Source organism: Macaca mulatta, chromosome 7 (genome assembly GCF_049350105.2).
Source record: "Macaca mulatta isolate MMU2019108-1 chromosome 7, T2T-MMU8v2.0, whole genome shotgun sequence".
Classification (NCBI taxonomy): Eukaryota; Metazoa; Chordata; class Mammalia; order Primates; family Cercopithecidae; genus Macaca; species Macaca mulatta.
This window is the reverse complement of record NC_133412.1, coordinates 123,649,086-123,673,932: the sequence shown is the minus strand read 5'-3', so window position 1 is coordinate 123,673,932 and position 24,847 is coordinate 123,649,086. Positions and strand designations below refer to the sequence as shown.

At 37.8% G+C, this 24,847-nt stretch overlaps 1 protein-coding gene across 9 annotated transcripts in view; it reads left to right on the top strand.

The window, feature by feature from the left end:
- The window catches only part of MAP4K5 (mitogen-activated protein kinase kinase kinase kinase 5), a 107,839-nt gene extending 92,215 nt beyond the window's left edge, over positions 1 to 15,624 (top strand). For 6 of the 9 annotated variants that reach the window (XM_077940973.1, XM_077940977.1, XM_077940974.1 and 3 more), the window contains 7 exons: positions 695 to 798; positions 1,190 to 1,367; positions 4,867 to 4,935; positions 5,378 to 5,470; positions 8,167 to 8,237; positions 10,961 to 11,016; positions 14,035 to 15,624. In XM_077940973.1, the coding sequence (XP_077797099.1) occupies positions 695 to 798; positions 1,190 to 1,367; positions 4,867 to 4,935; positions 5,378 to 5,470; positions 8,167 to 8,237; positions 10,961 to 11,016; positions 14,035 to 14,122 (659 nt within the window). In that variant the 3' untranslated portion in view covers positions 14,123 to 15,624. The remainder of the gene's footprint in view (positions 1 to 694; positions 799 to 1,189; positions 1,368 to 4,866; positions 4,936 to 5,377; positions 5,471 to 8,166; positions 8,238 to 10,960; positions 11,017 to 14,034) is intronic. The other 3 variants (XR_013396270.1, XR_013396271.1, XR_013396269.1) reach the window with 1 other exon arrangement.
- The last annotated feature ends 9,223 nt before the right edge of the window (positions 15,625 to 24,847 follow it).

Below are 24,847 nucleotides of genomic sequence, written 5' to 3'. Positions count from 1 at the left end.
AAGTAGACATCTGTACCCTACTATACCAAAACGAGGTGCTTTTCAGTTGCCTCCTAGACCTTGTCAGAACTCATTCTTGTAAATTTTCTTAGTAAATTCAATTTGAATTTACTAAGAAACAGCTTTTTGGGGAGGCCAAGATGGGAGGATTGGTTGAGCCCAGGAGTTCAAGACCAGCCTGGGCAACATAGTGAGACCCCATCTCTTAAAAAAAAAAATTGAAAAATTAGCTGGGCATGGTCGCATACACCTATAGTCTCTGCTACTCAGGAAGCTGATGTAGGAGGATTGGTTGAGCCTGGGAGGATGAGGTTGCAGTTAGCCGTTATTGTGCCACTGCATTCTAGCCTGGGTGACAGAGCAAGACCCTGTCTCTTTAAAAAGAAAAAGAAAGAAGGAGGACGGGAAGGAGTGAGGAAGGGAAAAAAACAGCTTTTTAGGTTGCATATTAGGTTGTTATTGTGCTTGTAAAAAGTTCTTATGTTTAAGAACCTAGTATATGAAAGTTGTTTAGAAGTAAACATATATAATTTAAAATCTAGATAAGAAAGTAAAACGGAAAAGGCGACGAAGCCAAAAGAAAAGACACAATCTTTTTTTATTTTCCACCCACTCTTGTCATCCTAGTTAACAGATACAGTAAAAGTATTCAGTATTTTGAGTGTGTCTGGGTTTTTTGTTTATTTCTTTCCAGTCAGAAACCCTTACACGGGACATAAATACCTCTGTGGAGCTTTACAGTCTGGAATTGTTTTACTTCAGTGGTATGAGCCAATGCAGAAATTCATGTTGATAAAGGTATATATTATTTTGTTCACATTTTTCTCCTTTAGAAAACACTAGCGTATAACTGAAGCTAAAATTAAAAGATCCCAATACTACTATCTAGGGTCAGAACATTTATAGTTATTTGTAGTTGTTTATTTGATTTAGGGCTTTTTGTGTTCTTAGGATTTAATCTTTAACTGATATTAATAACTTCCAGAACCATCAGTCATAAAGATAAATATGGCCAATTCTCGAAGACACATTTTTATAGACCATTTATCCTTCTTATCATCTTAGAGGTAATCCTTTTTAGAACTAGATAAATGAAGAAGATGGGAGTCTTTCTGTTGAGTTTATTCAACAATGGTATGAATGGGGAGATTGTTTCTGAATTATGGCTCTCTTGTTTATTTTTTTGCAGCACTTTGATTTTCCTTTGCCAAGTCCTTTGAATGTTTTTGAAATGCTGGTGATACCAGAACAAGAATACCCTATGGTCTGTGTAGCGATTAGCAAAGGCACTGAATCGAATCAGGTAGTTCAGTTTGAGACAATCAATTTGAACTCTGCATCCTCATGGTTTACAGAAATTGGTGCAGGTAAGTATTTTTTACCTTATGTTAGAATATTGATACTTTTGTGTATAAAAGAAGCAAAACACCAGTGTAGGCTCTTTTAAATATTCAAAACAGTTTCCCAAGTAAGCCCATAGAATCGTGTACATATATTTATGATCTCTATTTGCCAGAGGTAGTTTGATACAAATTATTTAGACAAAGGAAATTTTTAATGATTTCTGACAGTGGAAAGTCTTAGTTGTTACCAGTGAATCTTTGGACTTGCTAAGTAAATACATTTTCTAAGCAGTTCTTAAAATTTTATCAACTTCTCAAGCAAAGAGCTTCACTTATCCTGTTTTATCCTGTCTTCCCCCCTCACTTCTTAGAATCAGTGAGTGTGGCTTTCAGACTTGAATAGAAGCTTCTTAGGTGTTGCTTCTGAGCCTTTCCATTTAAATCAGACATATCTCAGTGAAAGATCTGAAAAAAAAAAGGGAAGTTTATTCCTAGACTTTAAAATTAGAACAAATCATTTAATAAATCATTTTTTAAATCTGCATAATATGTGAAGTGGGTGGGGAGGGGTCTCCATTTTGCTGGTTTCCTGTTTGTTGTGCTGGTATATTTGGTCATTTATAATCCAGGTTTATTAGGCTATTTTTACACGTGCCAAGCAAGCTTTAGTTATGGCTGTTTCATTACTCACCACTGTTGTATTCTTTACCGCCTTTTGAAGAAGTCTCTTACATGTATTATAAGTTTGATGCTTAATGCTTCTTATTAAATAACCTTTGGCTTTTGATAATTTATAAGCTAAGTTACAAGACCCCATTATAATATAGAACCTACACTCAATTCACTTTCAAAATAAGAATCAGTGAGAACCAGCCGGGCGCGGTGGCTCAAGCCTGTAATCCCAGCACTTTGGGAGGCCGAGACGGGTGGATCACGAGGTCAGGAGATCGAGACCATCCTGGCTAACACGGTGAAACCCCGTCTCTACTAAAAAAAAATACAAAAAACTAGCCGGGCGAGGTGGCGGGTGCCTGTAGTCCCAGCTACTCGGGAGGCTGAGGCAGGAGAATGGCGTGAACCCGGGAGACGGAGCTTGCAGTGAGCTGAGATCCGGCCACTGCACTCCAGTCTGGGCGACAGAGCGATACTCCGTCTCAAAAAAAAAAAAAAAAAAAGAATCAGTGAGAACCAGTGATATCCTGGCAAATATCTAACAACAGGCTCTTGAGGTACAACCATTTATTAGAGTTGCCTATTTTTGTGGTACAAATACTCCACCCATGGCCAATTTCAAACAGCCAACCTGATGTCATTTGGCTCACCAAATTCCTGAAAATTTAACTCAGTACAAGCCAGCTCCAGCATGCACTGGTCTATAAACATATTCTTTATGGACCAGGTAACATTCTGCACCCTTCTACCTCTACCTGCACTCTGCCTTTTAAGTATGTTGATCAATGCTTTAGGTTGAGTTGGATGTATGCCCTGCTGTTATAGCTAACAGAAAGGTACAAATGTATTGCTTTATTATCATGAGCTATAAACTGCCCAAATAGAAATATTTCCCCAGGCTGGGCACAGTGGCTCACACCTATAATGCCAGCACTTTGGGAGGCCAAAGTGGGTGGATCACCTGAGGTCAGGAGTTCGAGACCAGCCTGACCAACATGGTAAAACCCCATCTCTACTAAAAATACGAAGTTAGCCGGGCGTGGTGGTGCGTATCTGTAATCCCAGCTACTTGGGAGGCTGAGGCAGGAGAATCGCATGAACCTGGAAGGCAGAGGTTGCAGTGAGCCGAGATCGCACCATTGCACTCCAGCCTGGGCAACAAGAGCGAAACTCCATCTCAAAAAAAAGAAAAAAATATTTCCCTGTTCTTATTGCTCAAAGGAAAGGTTATGGGTCAATTTATTTAAAGACAAGTTTTGGCTGACAGCCCAACTTCTTTTTTTTGCTCATTAGCATGGTATAGAGCAGGTCATTTAATACAACTATGTAATGTATATTTGCGACCACTTTCTTCTGGATGATATATTAGAAGGTTACATTGTTCAAGGCAAGAGTTCAGTGAGTCCTCTTTTTGAGTTTTGGGGTAGGTTTGAGTTTGGGGGGGGGGGTTTTGAGAGTTTTGTTGTTTGCTTTGTTTTTTAATGCCTGAGGCGTACTATTCTACCTACTTTTAACATTGTCTTGGCTAAAATTAAAGCAGACCCCCAACTACTGTCTACCTGGGATCAAGGCTCTTTAAAGACCCAAATTACTTCCTGAGGGAGGGACAGGACTCTGCCTGAGGGTAATCATTGAGGTCACCTTCAGGCAGAGGTGAGGCAACCTTTCTAGTCCAGCACTTTGTCCTCCTTAGGTTTCCCCATTTTTCTAAGTGATTTGTTAATCCAACTCCCAGCTGTGTTCATTGTTGAACAAAGAGGCTATGCCTTGAACTGGCAAGTTTTAACATTAAAATAAACTCCTATTCAAGACTCGTTCAGGCTCAGTCTAATTTATCATTGCTGTATCCTCATCTCTAAGGATGGTGCTTAGCTTATGGTCAGCACTCAGTAAATATTTGTTGAATGAATGCCTGAACATAGAGTAGCTAAGAAAAACTATTTTTGAAGTGTTACATGAGGGACAGTTTATCGATTCTGTAGATCTGAATTCTTCACCATGTATAAGCTTTAGAAGGGCCACAAACACCTGAAAATATTATATGAAATTCTGTGTTTATGTTTGAATGTGCAGTTTCCAAGGGAGACAATGCATAGGCTTCCCAAAGAGGTATAGTTAAGAAGGACTGCTCTAAATAATCTAAAATCTTTTCTTAGATTCATGTAGACCATTCAAACAATCTGAGTGCTTAAAATGCATTGTTTTATCAGAAATTTTTTTTAATGTTATTACATCTATCAGCAGATGTTAGAAGCAGCCCATTAAATATCAGCAAAATAATGAGAGTTGTATCCTGCAAAGATGTTCTTGACAATATTGTTCATCATGTTACTCAGTGTCCTCTATGTAAAAGACCTCCCAGCCACCTATAAACACATACCTATACCGGGAAAATTTCTCTGTTATTATAGATTCATTAATCCTGTGCCCTTTTGAATCACTGGCTTATTTTTAATTTAGGTTTGCTGTGATTCACCCAGCTGATCTTGTTTGTATCTCCCATTGGCTATATAAAGTGCAGAGCAAAACCTAGCCATTATATAGCATGCATCTTACTTTTCCTCCTCATATTTTACCTTTGCTTCGTTTTATTTTTGTAACTCACCTTTCTAGACCTAGCTGAGGTATTAATTAAAGGTAATACTGATGTTTTTTTCAGCTGAGTTAGCCATGCTTAGGACATATTTGTCTTAAATTGATTTACGTGCATTTTTTGAAAGATAACATCACAAAATATAAATTGTGTTAAATTTCAAAGATCAATTTTAAGTCACAGCAAAAGTCAGAATTTGTTTTTTCTAGGCTCTAGGTTTTAAAAGTATAATTGTAACCTTGTTTTTTACTCCCTAAGGCAGCCAGCAGTTAGATTCCATTCATGTAACACAGTTGGAAAGAGATACCGTTTTAGTGTGTTTAGACAGTAAGTACTATTTTTAATTTTATTTTGAGTATAGTACTTGATAAAGCAATTTTTTTATTCTGTTAAACCATAATTCAAGATTTTCACTTTGTTTTACTAAAAGTGTTACTTATGTGTAATTTGTAAAGGAAAAAAATCACCTCTTATGGCTAAATATTTGAGCACCAAGGTAGCCATTTTTAAAGAAGTGTACATTTTTAAAAATGAGAGTGTTAATATTCAATATATACTGTAAAAAAAAGAAAATAATAGCAGAATTGCCATTTACCAATGAAGGCACTCTTACAGTATTTTTTGCCATTTGGCATACTTGACTCAAGATAAATAGTTGAACGTTATTTAAGAATATTATTTGATATCCATGTAAAATCCACATATATCAAGGTGCATTTATTTTAGCAGATTTGCATGTCCAGTCTTGACTTGTTTATTTTTTTTTAAGAATTTGTAAAAATTGTAAATCTACAAGGAAAATTAAAATCAAGTAAGAAACTGGCCTCTGAGTTGAGTTTTGATTTTCGCATTGAATCTGTAGGTAAGTCTCCTTTTTTTCATAAAGCAGTTTGCGATACTTATAATTATTAAAATTCATTCTGTACTTAGTGTTGTCTAGACCAGCACTGTCTCAGAAATTTCTGTAAAGATAAAAATGTTCTACGCCTGTAATCCCAGCACTTTGGGAGGCCAAGGTGGTCGGATCACAAGGTCAGGAGCTCAAGACCAGCCTGGCCAATATGGAGAAACCCCGTCTCTACTAAAAATACTAAAATTAGCTGGGTGTGGTGGCGGGCGCCTGTAATCCCAACTACTTGGGAGGCCAAGGCAGGAGAATCACTTGAACCCAGGAGGCGGACATTGCAGTGAGCCGAGATCATGCCATTGCTCTCCAGTCTGGGCGACAAGAGCAAGACTCCATCTAAAAAAAAGATAGAAATGTTCTGTATCTGTGCTCTTAAATACAGTAGTGATTAAACATATATGGCTGTTAAGCACCTGAAACATGATTAGTGCTACATTTTCATTTTTTAGATTTTGATTCAAATTTTAATGTAAATAACAACATATGGCTGGTTGCTCTCATATTGCACAGTGCAGGTTCAGACCATCATAAATCTTTTATTGTTTCCTGAATATTTAAAACTTGTAATCACTTTTAAAATTTCTGTTCATTATTCCCTTTGCTGCATTAAGTGAATTATACTTCCCCCGATTCTTTCCCAATCAGGAAGGTATTTGTGTGATGTGATAACAGTGCCATAATTCTTTGCCATGTAAGATTCTGGGTGGTGGGTGTTGATATTACTGCTTTTGGATCTATTTTTATGTAAATAGCTAGTTCTCACAGGACTTGTAAACTTTTATGCCATTTAATTTGCTTCCTTGTCAATGAATGTTTTACTCTCTAATACTCATTGGTTTTATGATGAAAGTTATTACTGTTTATTATTGTTTGCATGCTCATTGATCATATGTCAGTATTTTCCCCAGGAGTGACAGAACTTGTGAAAAAAATCATGAGTGGAAACATTTTTAAACATTTTATGACATGAGTCTGCCATATATCAAAGGCACTAAAATGAAGTTGGCAATTTTTATTTGGGCCATAAACAATAACATGTACTTTATAATTACGTACTTTTAAAAACACGATTTTCATTACTTAGAAAGTTTTTTATTTTTAAAAAGCATTTTAATATGTATTTCTCAATTGGAGTTTTACCTTATCGCAAAGTCAGTTTGTGCCTCTGTGTGAGATTTTACATGAAAAATAGTTTACTTATGATTGGGAAATTTAATTCATTAAAGCAAAAAACCTAAGCTTTCTGTAAATGTCCAGACAAAAGGAATTTTGGAAACTAGTTTGTTCTTTTACTCCTTGTATTACATTTTTGTAGTATAAATTTTTTTGAGAGAGATTTTTGAGAGACATTCTGACATAGGAATCCTTAATTCCTCTTCACTTTGAAACACACTGATACCTCAACTTTTTCAGATGTGCCAAATTATCTTCGTAATTTTAATTGTTACACAAAAGTTTGTTCCTCCTAGGCTACCATCTTTTCTTGCCAGTAAACCTTGGAATAATTACAAGCATCTTCCTGGGGAAAAAAAAATGCCTTTACAACACCTCTTAAAAATAAAATCAGTAACTGGGTTTTTTATTTGTCGCAGTTAGTGAAACACATGTGATTTGTCATTGTCAAATACTTTCATTTTTATTGAGATTAATTATGTTCCCAGAACATTCATACATTAACTTTTTACAAAAAGTCAATAGTCTAAAAAATAATTAATTTTCAATTACTTTCTTCAATCACCTTTAATCGTGCTTTTCTAAATCTGTAATACTTATAATGGTTAAATACTAAGAATATTATGTAAGAATTGACTCACAGATCCTAAATATTCAATGTGTGGTAAAATGTTGGATTGTGGGGCAGGTTTATTTTTTATTTATTTATTTTGTTTGAGACGGAGTCTCGCTCTTTCACCCAGGCTGGAGTGAAGTGGCATGATCTAGGCTTACTGCAGCCTCCACCTCTGGTGTTCAAGCAGTTCTCCTGTTTCAGCCTCCTGAGTAGCTGGGACTACAGACGCAGGCCACCATGCCCGGCTAATTTTTGTATTTTTAGTAGAGACAGGGTTTCACCATATTGGTCAGGCTGGTCACAATATCCTGACCTCAGGTGATCCACCCATCTCAGCCTCCCAAAGTGCTGAGATTACAGGGATCAGCCACCATGCCCAACCAGGTTTATTTTTTAAAATTTATTTTGTTACAGGGAAAATGTGAACATAAATTAAAAATGCTTGTTTAAAGCTACTTCTGAATATGTAATAGTATTTAAACAACAATGTTTTTAATGCAAAAACCCAGTTATATATGTTTTTATGATTTCATTCATTTAAGACAAAAGATGCATGAAAGATGTATGAAAGATGTATGAAAGAAACGAATATGCCAACATCTACCTTATCTGAAGTTAGTTCATGTTTACATGAATGGCTTTTGTATGTATCTTCGAAGACTTGCATAACCCTACCTCAGTAAATTACTTGAGCTTAGGCATGTCTTAGCCACAAAAATGTTGAGAAATAATGGTCCAGACAGTGGAATTTTGCACTAGACACTCAAATAGGTTTATATTATCATTTATTAAAAATAGAGAAAATTTATAGTGAAATGCTCTGTGCTTTATATTAGTTTCATTTCTCCCTTATCATTTTTAGTATGCCTTCAAGACAGTGTGTTGGCTTTCTGGAAACATGGGATGCAGGGTAAAAGCTTCAAGTCAGATGAGGTAAGCCTTCTCAGATTACCTCCACTGACTCCCACTAACAATTTTAAATGTTGAAGCACTCATTTTATGCATTTCCTCTCTCAACCTACATTACTGTGTTTAGTGCTTTTAATGCTATGAACTGGTAGAACAAAAGAGCCAGTATTTTCCCTTCAAATGTGTTCATTTTTGTATCATAATTCAGAATTCTCAGTGGCCACCAGGAATTGCAAAATATAAGTTCGCACAATTTCATTTATCTAATTTGTAATTTGTAAATGTGATTGCTAAGTTTGTAAAACTTTTGTAAATTTAATATGTGTTTTCCATAATGTATAAATATGTAGCTTCTTTTTAAATATATTTTAAAATCTACTTACTGAAGCATAGGACTAAGGGAAATCTAAGAAAATTGACTCATTTAGTAACTATTGAGTACCAGCTATGTTCAAGACACTTATTGTAAATATCAAATAAAACCAACTGTGTTCCAGGTACTTTACAAATATTTGCTTATTTCAGGCTCAAAATAACCCAGTAGAGGTAGATACTATTCATATTGCCATTTTTACAGGTACAGAGTGGTTAAGTAACTTGCCCAGAGTTACATAACTAGTGAAGTGGAAGAGTCTGGATTTGACTGGTCTCTTTTAATCACTTCTACCTGAGATAATTAGGATACATTTCATGCGGGAGATGGGATTTGGGCCTCCAACTTGAGGGATGAGTCCTACTAGCTAAGATAATACTAACAGAGACATTTCCCATTTATGTGAGTACTTGTGTGTTCTTCTAACCATGGCCTAACAAATTTGTGAACTTACTTAAAGCTCAAAAACTTCTTCTGTTTGCTTTTACCTTTAGTTTTATCCACACTCTTACTTATATATAAATGAATATTCCTACCTCTTATATGAATGCAAAATTAGAATGCTTCCAGGAAGAAATGATATAAATCAGCTGTCTTTGAATATATAGGTTTATCTTGTTACTGATGCATGTCACTAAATGTCACCAAGTCTCTGCACTTGATGAAACCTACAGTCCTACTTATTATCATACAGTTAATTATTCTTAAATGCTATTTTCATTTTGTCACTCCTGTGGTAGAAATCTACAGAAGGTCCTTGTTTCTTACTATATCAAATATTGATTCCATTTCCTAAATATCTATTTTTAACTTATCTTTTTTTTTTTTTTTTGGAGATGGAGTCTAACTCTGTCGCCCAGGCTGGAGTGTAGTGGCACGATCTTAGCTCACTGCAACCTCCGCCTCCTGGGTTCAAGCAATTCTCCTGCCTCAGCCTCTTGAGTAACTGGGATTACAGGCATGCACCACCACACCTAGCTAATTTTTGTATTTTTAGTAGAGACGGGGTTTCACCATGTTGGCCAGGCTGGTCACAAACTCCTGACCTCAGGTGATCCACCTGACTTGGCCTCCCAACGTGCCGGGATTACAGGCACAAGCCCCACACCTGGCCTATTTTTAACTCATCTTGTTTACCCTTTTTTCAGCTTATGTTCTCATCCTTCAACTTGGGTCTAGCTGAAGTCTTGACCTCTTTCATAAAGTCATACTCAGTTGTTCCAGTCCACAATGATTAGAACATCTCTGAACTTAATACTCTGAAAAATCAGCTCCAACTATTATAACACCTAATTTACTTTCTGATTCAAGCTTATTAATTCTATTTTCCCAGGTAGACTGCAGATTCCTTGATATCAGACTTTTTTTTTTTTTTTTTTACTTATTTTATATCTACACTGTCTTAGTGTGGGTTTCTCTAAAAGTAGACCCTAAGACAAGGACTCAAATGCAGATAGTTTATTTGGGAATAGATTCCAGAAAACAAGTGATGGAATGAGGAATGGAGAATAAAAAGGGGCAAAAAGCCAGTAAAGAACACATTAATAAGCTAGTTCCCACAAAGAGCAACTGGGGCTTAATCCAGTAGGGACCACTGAAGAATGGGGCAAAATACACCTCAGAATTGACTCATTTGTAGGTGAGGAGGCTGGAGCATTTATGCAGCAACTGCTACTCCATGTTGGTTAAGGCCTGCCCCCTGGTATGCAAACTGCGGGCACTTTGGGATAGCACCTGCACGTGGCTGAGCACGCTCTGCAGCTTTGCAGAAAACAGACTATAGAGGGTCTTGCTCTGTTGCCCAAGCTGGAATGCCATGATGCAATCATAGTTCACTGTATCCTTGAACTCCTGAGCTCAAGCGATCCTCCTACTTCAGCCTCCTGAGCAGCTAGGACTACAGGCATGCACCACTATGCCCAGCTAAAATTTTTAAATATTTTTGTAGAGACGGGGTCTCACTGTGTTGCCCAGACTGTTCTCAAATCCTGACCTCAAGCCTTGGCCCCCAAAGGAGCTCTGCAGTCCAACAATACCTGTATTCAAGTCTTGAGTCTACCCATTATATGACCTTGAACAACTTATTTAACCTCTTGGAGTCTTAGTTTCTTCTTCAATGATATGAGAATTATAATGCATATCACAGAGTTCTTCTAAGTAGAGTGCCTGACCCATACTAGATGTTACATAAATGTGGGTTCATTTCTGATAATATGCAGTCAAAAAAACTTACTGAAATTTCTTTTATTTGAGGATTTAAGTCTACCAAAAAGTATTTATTGTGTTAATAATTGCTCTGTCTAAATTAATTTTAAATTATTATTAAGGCAATTTGAAGAGTAAGATGTTACTGATAGGTATTTTTCTTTCCTAGGTTACCCAGGAGATTTCAGATGAAACAAGAGTTTTCCGCTTATTAGGATCAGACAGGTAATAGTTTGGTTGTATTAATTTAATTACCAAAGAGGTTCAAAGATCATACTCTTAATTATACTGTCAGTCTGTAATTGTTTCAAACAAAACTCTTAGAAGCTCATTGACTTAGATAAATTTCTCTGTGTCTTTACTGAGAGAATTAGTAATATTTTAATAAGTTGACCAGCAATCTTTTGTCAGCATGAGGATTGTCATTCTAGAGACAGTTATATTCAGCTGAGACAAAATGTGTTGGTATAAATGTTGATGTCCCTAGTACCATGAGAGCTATTCTGGGCCCGTATGTTTTCATTTCTTCCTGGTGTGCTACCTTCCGTCAACTATTAGGAATATGTACCTCCTGATGATACTTGCTTTTATATTGGAAAATGCCTGATTCAGTTTCTAAAGTTAATCTAAGTTAAAAAGAATTATGTGGTCTCTTTATAGCCCAAATAAAAGACAAGTTGCAAAACTGTCATCTTATGAAAAAAAGGTAGGAGCTGTAGCTTTTGATATCCAAAATCTACTGCCTACTTCTTTTTTTTCTTTTTTTTTTAAGACGGTTTCACTCCGTCACCCAGCTGCCTACTTCTATAACTAATAAAATACCCATTCCTTCCTCTTTTCCCACCAAAAGTTGTTACTAAAGCAAAATTGGCTATAGTGGTATGCATTAGTCCTGAGACAAGGATTGGGAACCTCTGGTCTTCAGGTTCACATTGCTTCAGTTTTAGATACTTGAGGAAGGAGAGGGAAATGGAGTCATAACTCCAAAAAAATTGTGAAGAGAGTTTTATAGGAGAACAGAAATTTTTCAAAAAATGATGACTACCCTCAGTGAATAGAAAAGGTAAGCCCACAAAGCATGGCAACTTAGTGAGTAGTCCAGCCAACAAAAAGAGAATTTGAGAATCATCTGGTAAATGACTCTAGAACTAGAATGAGAGGCTCTTTGCTTTTCCAGGAAGGGCTGAGAAAAGAATTGTGGGCTGAGCGCAGTGGCTCACGCCTGTAATTCCACCACTTTGGGAGGCCAAAGCAGGTGGATCACCTGTCTCTACTAAAAATACAAAAAGTAGCCAGATGTGGTGGCGTGTACCTGTAATCCCAGCTACTCGGAAGGTTGAAGCAGAATTGCTTGAACCCAGGAGGCGGAAGTTGCAGTGAGCCAAGATCACACCACTGCACTTCAGCCTGGGCGGCAGAGCAAGACTGTCTCAAAAAAAAAAAAAAAAAAAATTGTGGATCATCCATTGATCCTGGTGTAGATAATCCTTTAATGAGACCAAGCATGAGAGAATTCAGCTTGGTAGAGGGTTGGCATCAGAGGCCGTTTCTCTCGGTTCCTTGTTTCCTTCTACCTTCTCCACCCAGAGCTTTCTCTATCACTTTTCCCTTCCCCGTTCATATTCTCTGTCCACTCTATCACTATTTGCTCCAAAAAACTTTCCTTCAGACTGTTGCCTTGCTCTGCTTGTCTTCTTACATGGGCATCTCCTTGATTTTAAGATACATATCTAAACAGAGTTTTTGTTTTGTTTTATCTTTAAAAGTGGTTAAAAATTTATTTTGTTGCTGGGCACAGTGGCTCATGCCTGTAATCCCAGCACTTTGGGAGGCTGAGGCAGGTAGATCACCTGAGGTCAGGAGTTCGAGACCAGCCTGACCAACATGGAGAAACCCATCGCTGCTAAAAATACAAAAAAATTAGCCGGGGTTGGTGGTGCATGCCTGTAATTCCAGCTACTCAGGAGGCTGAGGCAGGAGGATCGCTTGAACCCAGGATGTAGAGGTTGCAGTGAGCTGAGATCACGCCGTTGCACTTCAGCCTGGGCAACAAGAGTGAAACTCCATCTAAAAATAAAAATAATAAAAATAAAAATTATTTTGTTGCTTAAGTATAGATATTTGTGTCTAGGAAAAAAAACTAAGCATGTCAAAATTTTAATAGCGGTTAACTCTGGGCAGTTGGATTATAGGTAATTATATTTTCCCTTTCTACTTTTCTGTAATGCCTAATATAAAGTATCTATGACTTTTTAAAAATGTTTTCATTATTAAAGTAATAACATGCTAATTATAGAAAATTCATACACTAGAAAAATAAGTGTTATGTGCAAATTTTTTCTCCCATTCCTCCTCTAGAAACTTTTTTTTCTGTGTGGGTATATTATTTTTTATTTTGTTCTCAAACTCTCTTCCCCACAATTAAAATGTTTGGAATAGCACTTGATTTTTTTTTTTCCTATCAGTCCTTTGATTGGACTCTTTCTCCACTTTTGTTCTGCAACTAGGGAGAGGGGCCCCATTTCATACTTTTTTTAAAAAGCTATTTCAAATACCTTGAAGAACAGTTTGCACGAGTGTCTCTTAAGAGTCCTATTTTATTCTCTTGGCTCTTCTTCCATCCTCTTCCTGTTAGTGTAAATTCCTAAATTATTATATTATACCTTTTGTTGGCATAAATGAGTAAGCAGATTTTGTTTGTTGTTTTTTGTTTGAGAAGGGGTCTCACTCTCTCCACCCAGGCTGAGGCGCAGTGGCACAATCACAGTTTACTGCATCCTCAAACTCCTCAGCTCCAGGGATCCTCCTGCCTCAGTGTCCTGAGTAGCTGGGACTACAGGCGCAGGCTTCCACACTCAGCTAATTGTTTTATTTTTTTGTAGAGATGGGGTCTTGCCATCTTGCTCAGGCTGGTCTCAAACTCCTGGGCTCAAGCGATCCCCCTGCCTCAGCCTCCCAAAGTCCTGGGATTACAAGTGTGAGCCACCACACCCAGCCCAGATATTTTAGTTGGAATAAGATAATGAGACTACCCCAAAATGTCTTCAATATTTTATATTAATCAATTCTTATTGTGTTTTAAAGCTGTAAAATGTAAAGCCGAATTTGATTGTGCATCTGTGATCCTTATGTAATCTTACTGAAATGTGAACAATGATATTCTTTCCTAGTTTGATGTTAGTATTTGATGTATGAAATCTGTAGTTACTCTTAAACAAGCCCTTTGTTTTGGTTTAATTACAGGGTTGTCGTTTTGGAAAGTAGGCCAACAGAAAATCCTACTGCACACAGCAATCTCTACATCTTGGCTGGACATGAAAATAGTTACTAAGCAACAGAAACTGATCTCAAATGACAGGAAAATGAATATACTCCACTGAAAGGAAAAATAAGGAAACTCAATACAAACTGCACTATGATTTGCTTTAACTGTTATGGGTTATATTGCAAATGATCTGTACTTTAGGGTAGAATTCAGTATTTTCTGCAGCTGGAAACAGCTAGTCTATCTCTTGCCACTGTGTGGTGGTTATATCAAGTTTGCTTAATAAAAGCTAAGAGACAAATAGTCCTCTAGTTCCAGGAAACACAGTCTTTTTTTAAAAAAAAATAATAATAATGTTTGTAACAAGGGTGTCATGGCATTTTTAGATAACTCATGATTATCTTAAGAGAGATAAATTTAGTGATCATTTTATACCATGTCTTATTCCTTCTTAATGAACATAATTTGATAAATTCTCAAGCAAGGTTTTCACTTTTATATTGGCCATTCTGTATGTTTTTGTAAAATAGAATATTTAATCCTTATTTATTAATCTCTTGCTGGAGTGGTGTAATGTATCTAACTTTTGGCAAAGGAGGGTTGCAGAGCAGCTTAAATTTTTTTATAATGTATAAGAATTTTGTTTATCTTTTAAGAGTAGTAAAGTACTTTGAGTGTTTGGGGTTCAACACACACATGCAATTTTGCTTAACATAAGTATTTTATAATACAGTTTCATACAGAATTACCTTAAAAGGGAGTTTTATGTTTTCAACTACAGATAGTTGTAAGGGATCATACAGAAGATATTGATGATAGTTGAAATATTCTTAGAAGGGGTGTGTATGTCTAGGCGTGTCTACCATGTGTATGTATTCTTGACAAGCAGTATAAAATACCTGTGATTTTTCTTTACATTAGGGATAATGCATAAGGAATTAATCTTCATATATATTATCATCCCTAATGTAGAGGGGGGAAGTATTTAACTGCCCATGATATGTATTTTACTTATACTATGCCAGAGAGGAAACTGTAAAGTAATTACACATGTAATCTTGGGTTTTTCACATACGTAGGTATTCATTTTGAGTAGGTTTAAGAAGAAAAAAGATCTTTAAATGAATTGAATTTCTGATGGGATAGTATCATTAAGTATTTAAAAGCCAGTATTCTAAAAATAATAAAGGGTAGGGTCATTTTTGAGTTTGTTTTTCTTTGCTATTGTTAATATTCAAAATTAAAGTGTTACATTGGTACCTGTTGTCTTAATGCATTTATTGAGAACAGCATTGAGATGATGAACAAGGGGTTAGCAGTAGCAAACTATAGAGTTATTTTGACTAATTACCTAAGAGGAAAACAGTATAAGTATCTCATTCAGTATTTAGCAATTCTGTAAAATAAGTATTATCTCCATTTTTCAGATGAGGAAATAAGAGTTTAGCAGGGTTAAGAGATCTACCCAATTTACACAGCAAGTTAGCAGTTGAGCCTGACCATGAGTCTTCTGACTCTGTTCTTTTCACTATGCAATATGCAAACAATAAAATGTTATACAAATGAAATATAAAGGTATTTATTCTTTAAAAATGCACATATGATTTCACTAAGTGTGTGGCTGTTTATTTTGGATATGTTAAGAATACTGGATACGGTAGATGACAGAGGGACCATCCTCAAAACAGAGGACATTTACATGATGGATAAGAAGGCCAGCATCCTCCTTTTCTTACTGAATCCTGGCAGCCAGATCTTTACCATTCCATGACGGAATACTGAAGAGTCTTCTCTGTGAAATCTGACCAATGCAAGTGAAAAGGCCTAATTAAGATCTTGATGTCAGCCATGTCCCAGCTAAACTGCCCAGCTACATAACACTGCAGTGAAAATCATAGTTGGCATGCCCACTAGCCCACGCATTGTGTCTAGACCTTGCAGTTAGTCTTTGAGTCCTGTGCTCTTAAAAATGAGCAAACAACCAAGGATTACAAATAAATGAAAGAGAAAAAACAGTCTAGGGAAGACACTTAGAGGAAACAGACTATGAAGGGTAAGGAGAACATCAAAAGAAAAAGTATTTTCAGAAGGATGTTGCAACCATGAGTCAAAGGCAGGGGACTTTTAAAAAGTTGGGTTTCAAAAAAACAAAAAGAACTCTTAGAAAATCCTATGATAGCATAGCTGAATAATTCAATTAGAAGACTTAGAATATAAAGTTAAAATTTCTCAAAAAAAAATTTGGAAATGTCAAAGAAAAAAGTTAAGAAAATTGACAGCCCAGGAGGCCTAATATGTAATCTTCCAGAGTTCCAAAAAGAAATCATTGGAGTGTTTCGATAATTTTTTCAGTATTAAAGAATATCAGATTCTAGATTGAAAGAACACAGTGGATGAAAAAGACCTTTACCAAAGCACATCATTATGAACTTTCAAGGACACTGGAGTCAAAAAGAAGATCTGCATTTCCAGAGGAAAAGGTCAGGTCAGATACCAAGGAATAAGACTCAGGAGACCTTTATTTTTATTTTTTGAGGCAGGGTCTTGCTCTGTCACCGAAGCTGGAGTGCAGTGGCACAGTCTCGACTCACTGCAACCTCCACCTCCCAGGCTCAAGCCATCCTCCTGCCTCAACCTCCCGAGTAGCTGGGACTACACACGCCCACCACCATGCCCAGCTAAATTTTTTTGTAGTTGTTATGGAGACAGAGTTTCACCATGTTGCCCAGGCTGGTCTCAAACTCCTGAGCTGAAGCAGTCCGCCCACCTCAGTCTCCCAAAGTGCTGGGATTGCACGTGTGAGCCACTGCATCCAGCCCCGAATAGCTTTAAATTTCAACAGAAGCAATGCCTTCAAACTTCTGAAAGAAATGTCCAACCTAACATTCTGTATCTGACTAAATGTAACATAAAGGTCAAATGAAGAGTATAAAAAAAGTTCCTCCTATATATCTTTTCTCAGGAAGCTACGAAAGGATGTGCTTCATAAAAAGGCATAAACCAAACAAAATGACACAGGATGCAGGAAATGGGATTTAGAACAGGAGAGAAATGAAATAAATCCCCAGATGATGAGGATGGAATATCCGAGGATGGAATATCCAAAGATGACCACTACACCAGGCTCAGAGAGTACATTGAAGCACATCAGAAGATCCTGGTGACACGTTTTTAGAAAGATTAATAAAATATCCGATGTATCTTAGATCTTTTTTTTTTTTTTTTTTTTGAGACAGAGTCTCGCTCTGTCGCCCAGGCTGGACTGCAGTGGCCGGATCTCAGCTCACTGCAATTTCCGCCTCCCGGGTTTACGCCATTCTCCTGCCTCAGCCTCCCGAGTAGCTGGGACTACAGGCGCCCGCAACCTCGCCCGGCTAGTTTGTTTGTTTTTTTTTTTTTTTTGTATTTTTTAGTAGAGACGGGGTTTCACCGTGTTAGCCAGGATGGTCTCGATCTCCTGACCTCGTGATCCGCCCGTCTCGGCCTCCCAAAGTGCTGGGATTACAGGCTTGAGCCACCGCGTCCGGCCATATCTTAGATCTTAAGAGTGAGGCAACCAGCAAAGTAAGAGGTTCCTCCTGAAACAAAGCCTGAGTCAAGAACATGGGTTAGTTTATTTTAGAGATCCCAGAAACTAGGAGTGAGGGACTTGTGGTACTGCGAAGGAGAAAGGGGAAAAGTCAATATAAAACATGGTGTATTTTTGAGGTCATTTCTGTGTAAACAGTGGGAACTTGATTCCACCAGGTCCTCAAGCTATGTGATAGCTCCCCGAATTGCCTCCTGAAAGACAAGTGGCTGGAGCATTTATCTATACACTGTCATTTTTCACTCATCAAGTTGCTGCCAGGGGCATTATCTCCTTGCACATGGGGCAGTTTGCACATGGGCATAGTAGGCTCCGTGTCAAAGAAGACCGTGAGACAGAAAGCTGAAAGAGAAGAAAGGGGTCTTCAGTTCCCACGGAACTGTCCACTGATACTGGCTGGAATCAGAAGGTGGGTGGAGGAGATGATTTTCAAGGCTCCAGGGTTCAATCAGAGATGACAGTGATTCTGAAGAAAAACTAACCAAACCAAACAAAAAACTGGCAGTTAACTCCAGGAAAGCAAAATGGGCAGAAAAGAAAAATTATGACCAGTGGTTGAATGGCATAATGATGTTAACAAAATATTCATCTAATCAAAATGACAACTGTATTGGGAGAGGACATGGTATTGTGAAGGTAAGAAAAGTTATCAAATTCTCATTTTCCACAGTAGGAAATCAGTGGATAATACGTAAAAATTGAAAATCAAAGGATTATATCAATCTAAAAATCTGCACAGCAAAGGAAACAGTCAACAGAGTGGGAGAAAATATTTGCAAATCATACATCTCAAAAGGGGTTAACATCCAAAATACATAGTGAAGTATACTCATGGCAAGGAAACATCCCAATTTTAAAATGGCAAAGCCAGTTTGGGTGGCCCACACATGTAATCACAACACTTTGGGAGGCCAAGGCAGAAGGATCTGTTGAGACCAGCCTGGGCAACATAGCGAGACCCCATCTCTACAAAAAAATTTTTAATGAGTTGGGTGTGGTGGTGCATGCAGTCCTAGCTACCCAGGGGTCTGAGGCAGGAGAATCACTTGAGCCCAGGAGTTTGAGGTTCAGTGAGCTGTGATTGTGACACTGCAACTGAAGCCTGGGCAACAGAGCATGAAGACCCCGTCTCCAAAAGAAAAAGCAAAGGACCTGAATAGACATTTCTCAAAAGAAGACATACAGATGGCCAACAGGGCCAGGTGCTGTGGCTCACGCCTGTAATCCCAGCACTTTGGGAGGCCAAGGCGAGTGGATCTCAAGGTCAAGAGATTGAGACCATCCTGGCCAACATGGTGAAACCCCGTATCTACTAAAACTACAAAAAAATTAGCTGGGCATGCTGGGCACACGCCTGTAGTCCCAGCTACTCGGGAGGCTGAGGCAGGAGGATCACCTGAACCTGGGAGGCAGAGGTTACAGTAAGCCAAGATTGTGCCACTGCACTCCAGCCTGGCAACAGAGCAAGACTCCGTCTTAAAAAAAAAAAAAAATTGCCAACAGATACATGAAAAAATACTCAATGTCACTAATCAGGGAAATGCAAATTAAAACTACAATGAGATATCACCTCACACTGTTATTATCAAAAAGATGAAAGAGGCTGTCTGTGGTGGCACATGCCTGTAATCCCAGCACTTTGTGGGGCTGAGGTGGGAGGATTGCTTGAGGCTAGGAATTCGAGACCAGCCTGAGCAAACAGCAAGACCCTGTCTCTATTTTAAAAAAAATAAAAATTAGCTGGGTGTGGTGGGCATGCCTGCACTCCCAGCTACTTGGGGGGCTGAAGTGGGAGGATCCTTTGAGCCTGGGAGTTTGAGGCTGCAGTGAGCTATGACTGCACCACTGCACTCCTGCCTAGATACCAGACGAAGACTGTCTAAAAAAATAAGTGCTGAGAGATCAGGAAACCCTTGCACACTGTTGGCAGGAATATAAATTAGTGCAGCAATTAAGGAAAACAGTATGGAGCTTCCTCAAAAACATTAAAAATAGAATTATTGTATCATCTAGCAATCCCACTACTGGATATGTGTCCAAAGGAAATGAGTATGTTGAAGAATTACCTGTGATCCCAAGTTCATCACAGCATTATTCACAGTAACCAAATGTGGAATCAACCTAAGTGTCCATGAGTGGATGAATGTATAAAAAAAAATGTGGTATATATACACAGTGGAATACCATTCAGCCTGTGATTTGTGACTACATGGATAAACCTAGAGGACATTATGTTAAGTGAAATAAGGCACTGACCAACAAATACCACGTGGTTTCACTTACATGTGGAATCCGAAAAAGCAGAACTCGTGGAAGTGGAGAATAGAAGTGTGTTACCAGGGCCCGGAGCTGTGCTGGGGGATCTTAGTTTGGGGATGGGGAGATGTTGGTTAAAGGATACAAATTTTCACTCAGGAGGGTTTTTTGTTGTTTGTTTGTTTTTCTTTTCTTTTTTGAGACGGAGTCTCACTCTGTTGCCCAGGCTGGAGTGCAGTGGCTTGATCTCAGCTCACTGCAAGCTCCACCTCCTGGTTCACGCCATTCTCCTGCCTCAGCCTCCCCAGTAGCTGGGACTACAGCCACCCGCCACCACACCCGGCTAATTTTTTTGTATTTTTAGTAGAGACGGGGTTTCAGCACGTTAGCCAGGATGGTCTCAATCTACTGACCTCGTGATCCGCCTGTCTTGGCCTCCCAAAGTGCTGGAATTACAGGCTTGAGCCACCGCGCCTGGCCAGGAGGGTTTTTTTAATCAAGAAGATTATTTAGTGGCAGGGGGATAATATAATCTGCAAAAATAATGAAAAGTTGTTTTTGAAGAGAGAGATGGAAGGGCATGCTTTGTAGTAACAAACTTTTACGGGTCTATTTGATTCTCTATGTGCATGCATACATTTGATTTTTTTCATGTTAAAGAAAAATGTAACTTTAAATAAAAGCATGAACCCCTGCATGACCAAAACAGTGTGACAAAGCCAGCTTCTTACACTGTACTTTACACACAGTAGGTATTCAATAAATATCAATTGAGTGTAGCTAATGTATGCATCATGTGGAAGGAGGCAAAAGTAGCTGGGGACAAAAAGCTAGGTGAAGTAAATCCCATAAGGTCTTGTGAGAAAAAGTATTTTCATCAAACTTCTTTTCTTTGGCTAAGCCTCCTCTCCAGCCTTCTCTCCCACTATTCTGCCAAGCACCCTAGGATACTGGCACATAGAGGCCATGATCACTCCAGCTTCATTGCTGGGCTCATAATGGCTCTTCCATTCTGCAGTTCTGATTTATTTTATCAAAACTTAAATCCTTTACCTTAATGATACTCAGTTCAAGCCATAACTTTTCTATGACAGCTCTGACCACTTAATCCAAACCGTTTTCTCTCAGAATTTCTACAGCACATATGGATTGTACATTTCAGTGTAACATTCAATTGTTAATTACTAGCCAAACCACTCAGCACTTAGCACTTACCTTAGACAACTTATTCAGACCTGTCTAGGCCTCCATCTTTTTTTCTGTTGTTGGAAATAATGGCCACTTCATTGGTTGTTAGGAGGATTAAAGGACATAATGTAGATTAGTTTCCTGCTCATAGCAGTAACTCAAGGAAAAAAAAAAAGTTGGCTTATTTATTTTTCACCAAGAAGTTCACTAAGGGCATAGGGTATATTTTCATTCTTTAATTGTTCCTTTCAGTATGTCACATATTGGTGGACTTAGCATGGAGCTTTTAAATTTTTTTTCTAATTCCTTATATGCCTTTTTGTTGTGGAAATAACCAATATCTGTGTCAAATGTTCAAGAAACACTCCTATACCACCACTAGCAGAAGGGATCATTCTAGGTTTTACTGAGAATTTCAGACTGTTCCAAATGGATCTCATTTAGGAGAAAAGCAAGAAATATTTGTTAAGGATTTATTATGTTGACATTGAGAACAAGTCAAATATTCTCATTCTGACCACTGATTAGTCATCATGCTAAAAGTCCTAGTCAGTTCAATAAACAAACAAAGAAACAAAAACTTAAGAAAAAGATAAAAGATCAAAGGTTTGGAAAGGAATAAAAATGCCATTATTTGCAAATAAACTGTTAGCAATTAAGTAAATTTGGAAAAGCAGCTGGATGCACCATCAAAATTTAAAACCATATATACCAGTAATAAACAAAATGCAACTTTAAAAGAATACCATTTACAGTATAGAAACCTATCAAATAACAATAAAATGAAAGATGCAAGATCTCTACACTGAAAACTGCAAAACATACTGAAAGAAAGTAGACCAAAATAAATGGCAGATTATGCCATATTAATGAATTAGAAACTTTGGTATTGTAACGATGTCTGTGCAGTCCCAACAGATATTTTGTGGAAGTTGACAAGTTGATTCTAAAATTATATAAAATGCAAAGGACCAGGAGTAGTCAAGACAATCTTGAAGAAGAAAAACAAACTTAGAAGTCTTAGGCTACCAGATTTCAGGAGTTATTATAAAGCTACTATAACAGTTAAGAGAGTATGACATTGGCACAAGACAAATGCAATACAGTCAAGAGTCCAGAAACAGACCCACATTTCATTACTTCATGGATGACTAAGGTACACTGCAGTGGAGTGAAAGAAAAGATAGCCTTTTCAGTAAATTATACTGAAAATTTATTGAAAACAATAATGGAAAAATCAAATGAATTTTGACTGCTCCCTCACACAAAAGTAAATACCAGATGGATCGGAAATAATCTCAAATATAAAACTAAAGCACTTCTTTTTTATTATACTTTAAGTTCTAGGGTACTTGTGCAGAACAAGTGCAGGATTGTTACATAGGTATACATGTGCCATGGTGGTTTGCTGCACCCATCAAACCATCATCTACATTAGGTATTTTCCTAATGCTATCCCTCCCCTACCCCACCATCCCCCTGACAGGCCCTCGTGTGTGATGTTCCCCTCCCTGTGTCCATGTGTTCTCATTGTTCAACTCCCTCTTATGAGTGAGAACATGTGGTGTTTGGTTTTCTGTTTTTGTGTTAGTTTGCTGAGAATGATGGTCTCCAGCTTCATCCATGTCCTGCAAAGGACATGAACTTATCCTTTTTTATGGCTGCATAGTATTCCACGGTGTATATCTGCCACATTTTCTTTATCCGGTCTATCATTGATGGGCATTTGGGTTGGTTCCAAGTCACTGCTATTGTGAATAGTGTCACATTCATAAGTCTTTATAGTAGAATGATTTATAATCCTTTGGGTATATATTCAGTAATGGGATTGCTGGGTCAAATGGTATTTCTGGTTCTAGATCCTTGAGGAATTGCCACACTGACTTCCACAATGATTGAACTAATTTACACTCCCACCAACAGTGTAAAAGTGTTCCTATTTTTCCATATCCTCTCCAGCATCTGTTGTTTCCTGACTTTTTAATAATCGCCATTCTAACTGGTGTGAGATGGGGAAAGAATTCCCTATTTAATAAATGGTATTGGGAAAACTGGCTAGCCATATGCAGAAAGCTGAAAGTGGATCCCTTCCTTACACCTTATACAAAAATTAACTGAAGATGGATTAAAGACTTAAACGTAAGACCTAAAACCATAAAAACCCTAGAAGAAAACCTAGGCAATACCATTCAGGACATAGGCATAGGCAAGGACTTCATGACTGGAACACCAAGGGTAATGGCAACAAAAGCCAAAACTGACAAATGGGATCTAATTAAAGAGCTTCTGCACATCAAAAGAAACTATCATCAGAGTGAACAGGTAACCTACAGAATGGGAGAAAATTTTTGCAGTCTATCCATTTGACAAAGCGCTAATATCCAGAATCTGCAAATAACTTAAATTTACAAGAAAAAAACAACCCCATCAAAAAGTGGGCAAAGGATACGAAGAGACAGTTCTCAAAAGAAGACATTTATGCAGCCAACAGACATAAAAAAAAAAAGCTCATCACTGGTCATTAGAGAAATGCAAATGAAAACCACATTGAGATACCAACTATAGCATTTTTAAAAGAAAGTATCTTCATGAACTTGATATCTGCAAAGATTTTTTTGAACAAAACATTAAGTTTTGACTATAAAAATGTTGGTATGGCGGCTCACACCTGTAATCCCAACACTTGTAGGAGGCTGAGGTGGGCGGATCACTTGAGGTCAGGAGTTCGAGACCAGCCTGGCCAACATTGTGAAACCCCATCTCTACTAAAACTACAAAAATTAGGCAGGCGTGGCGGTGGGCACCCATAATCCCAGTTACGCAGAAGGCTGAGGCAGGAGAATTGCTTGAACCTGGGAGGCGGAGGTTGCAGTGAGCCAAGATCACGCCACTGCATTCCAGCCTGGGCAACAAGAGTGAGACTGTATCTTGAAAAAAAAAAAGTTGGTAGAACAGACATCATTAAAATTAAAATTCTCTACTCAAGATGAGTAGAGAAAATCTTCATTTTATAAAAATGAAGACAAGCCACAGAATGGAAAAAGAGACTTGTATTACATATAGCCACAAAAGATCTCCCAGAAGACATAAAGAACTACAATCAATAAGAAAAAGGCAGACAACCCAGTAGAAAAAGGAGCAAAAGATTTCGAGCAGGCATTCCACAAAAGACAGCATCCAAGTATCAATAAATATGTGAAAATGTATTCAACTTAATTGGTTATCAGACAAATGCTCCCTTCAAATGGATGCTGGACTGCTATAAGCACCAGATGTCCTGTGTACTATAAACAACAAAAAAGCAAAACCACTCACCGCATTTGAGTGAAATGGTTCATTAAATCATCATGATATTCAACCACATATTCTTTCCTCAGTAATTTTGCTAAGTGTAAGATTTAGCACACTGTAAATGTGACATTTGATTTTGGGTATATGACTTTATCCTGGTCATGTTTCTTAAAGCTAAGTCTGCCTGGACTAGTTACCTCACCATGATTATCTTACAATAACTAAAAGGCACAAGAGAATCCAGAGATGTCTGTTGATCATGGAGCACCTGTCAGGGTGCCAGGGCATCCTGGCCATTTGACATGTAAGTGATCTACATAAAGCACTGACTCTGTGTCAAGCTTTCAAGTCCATAATTACTTCTCAGTTCATGGTTTCTGAAAACCCACAGTGAATAACAATGTCCATTTAAATTCCTTAAAGTCCAGTTCGCAAATCTCCTCCAGTATTTCACAACCTTGATATGG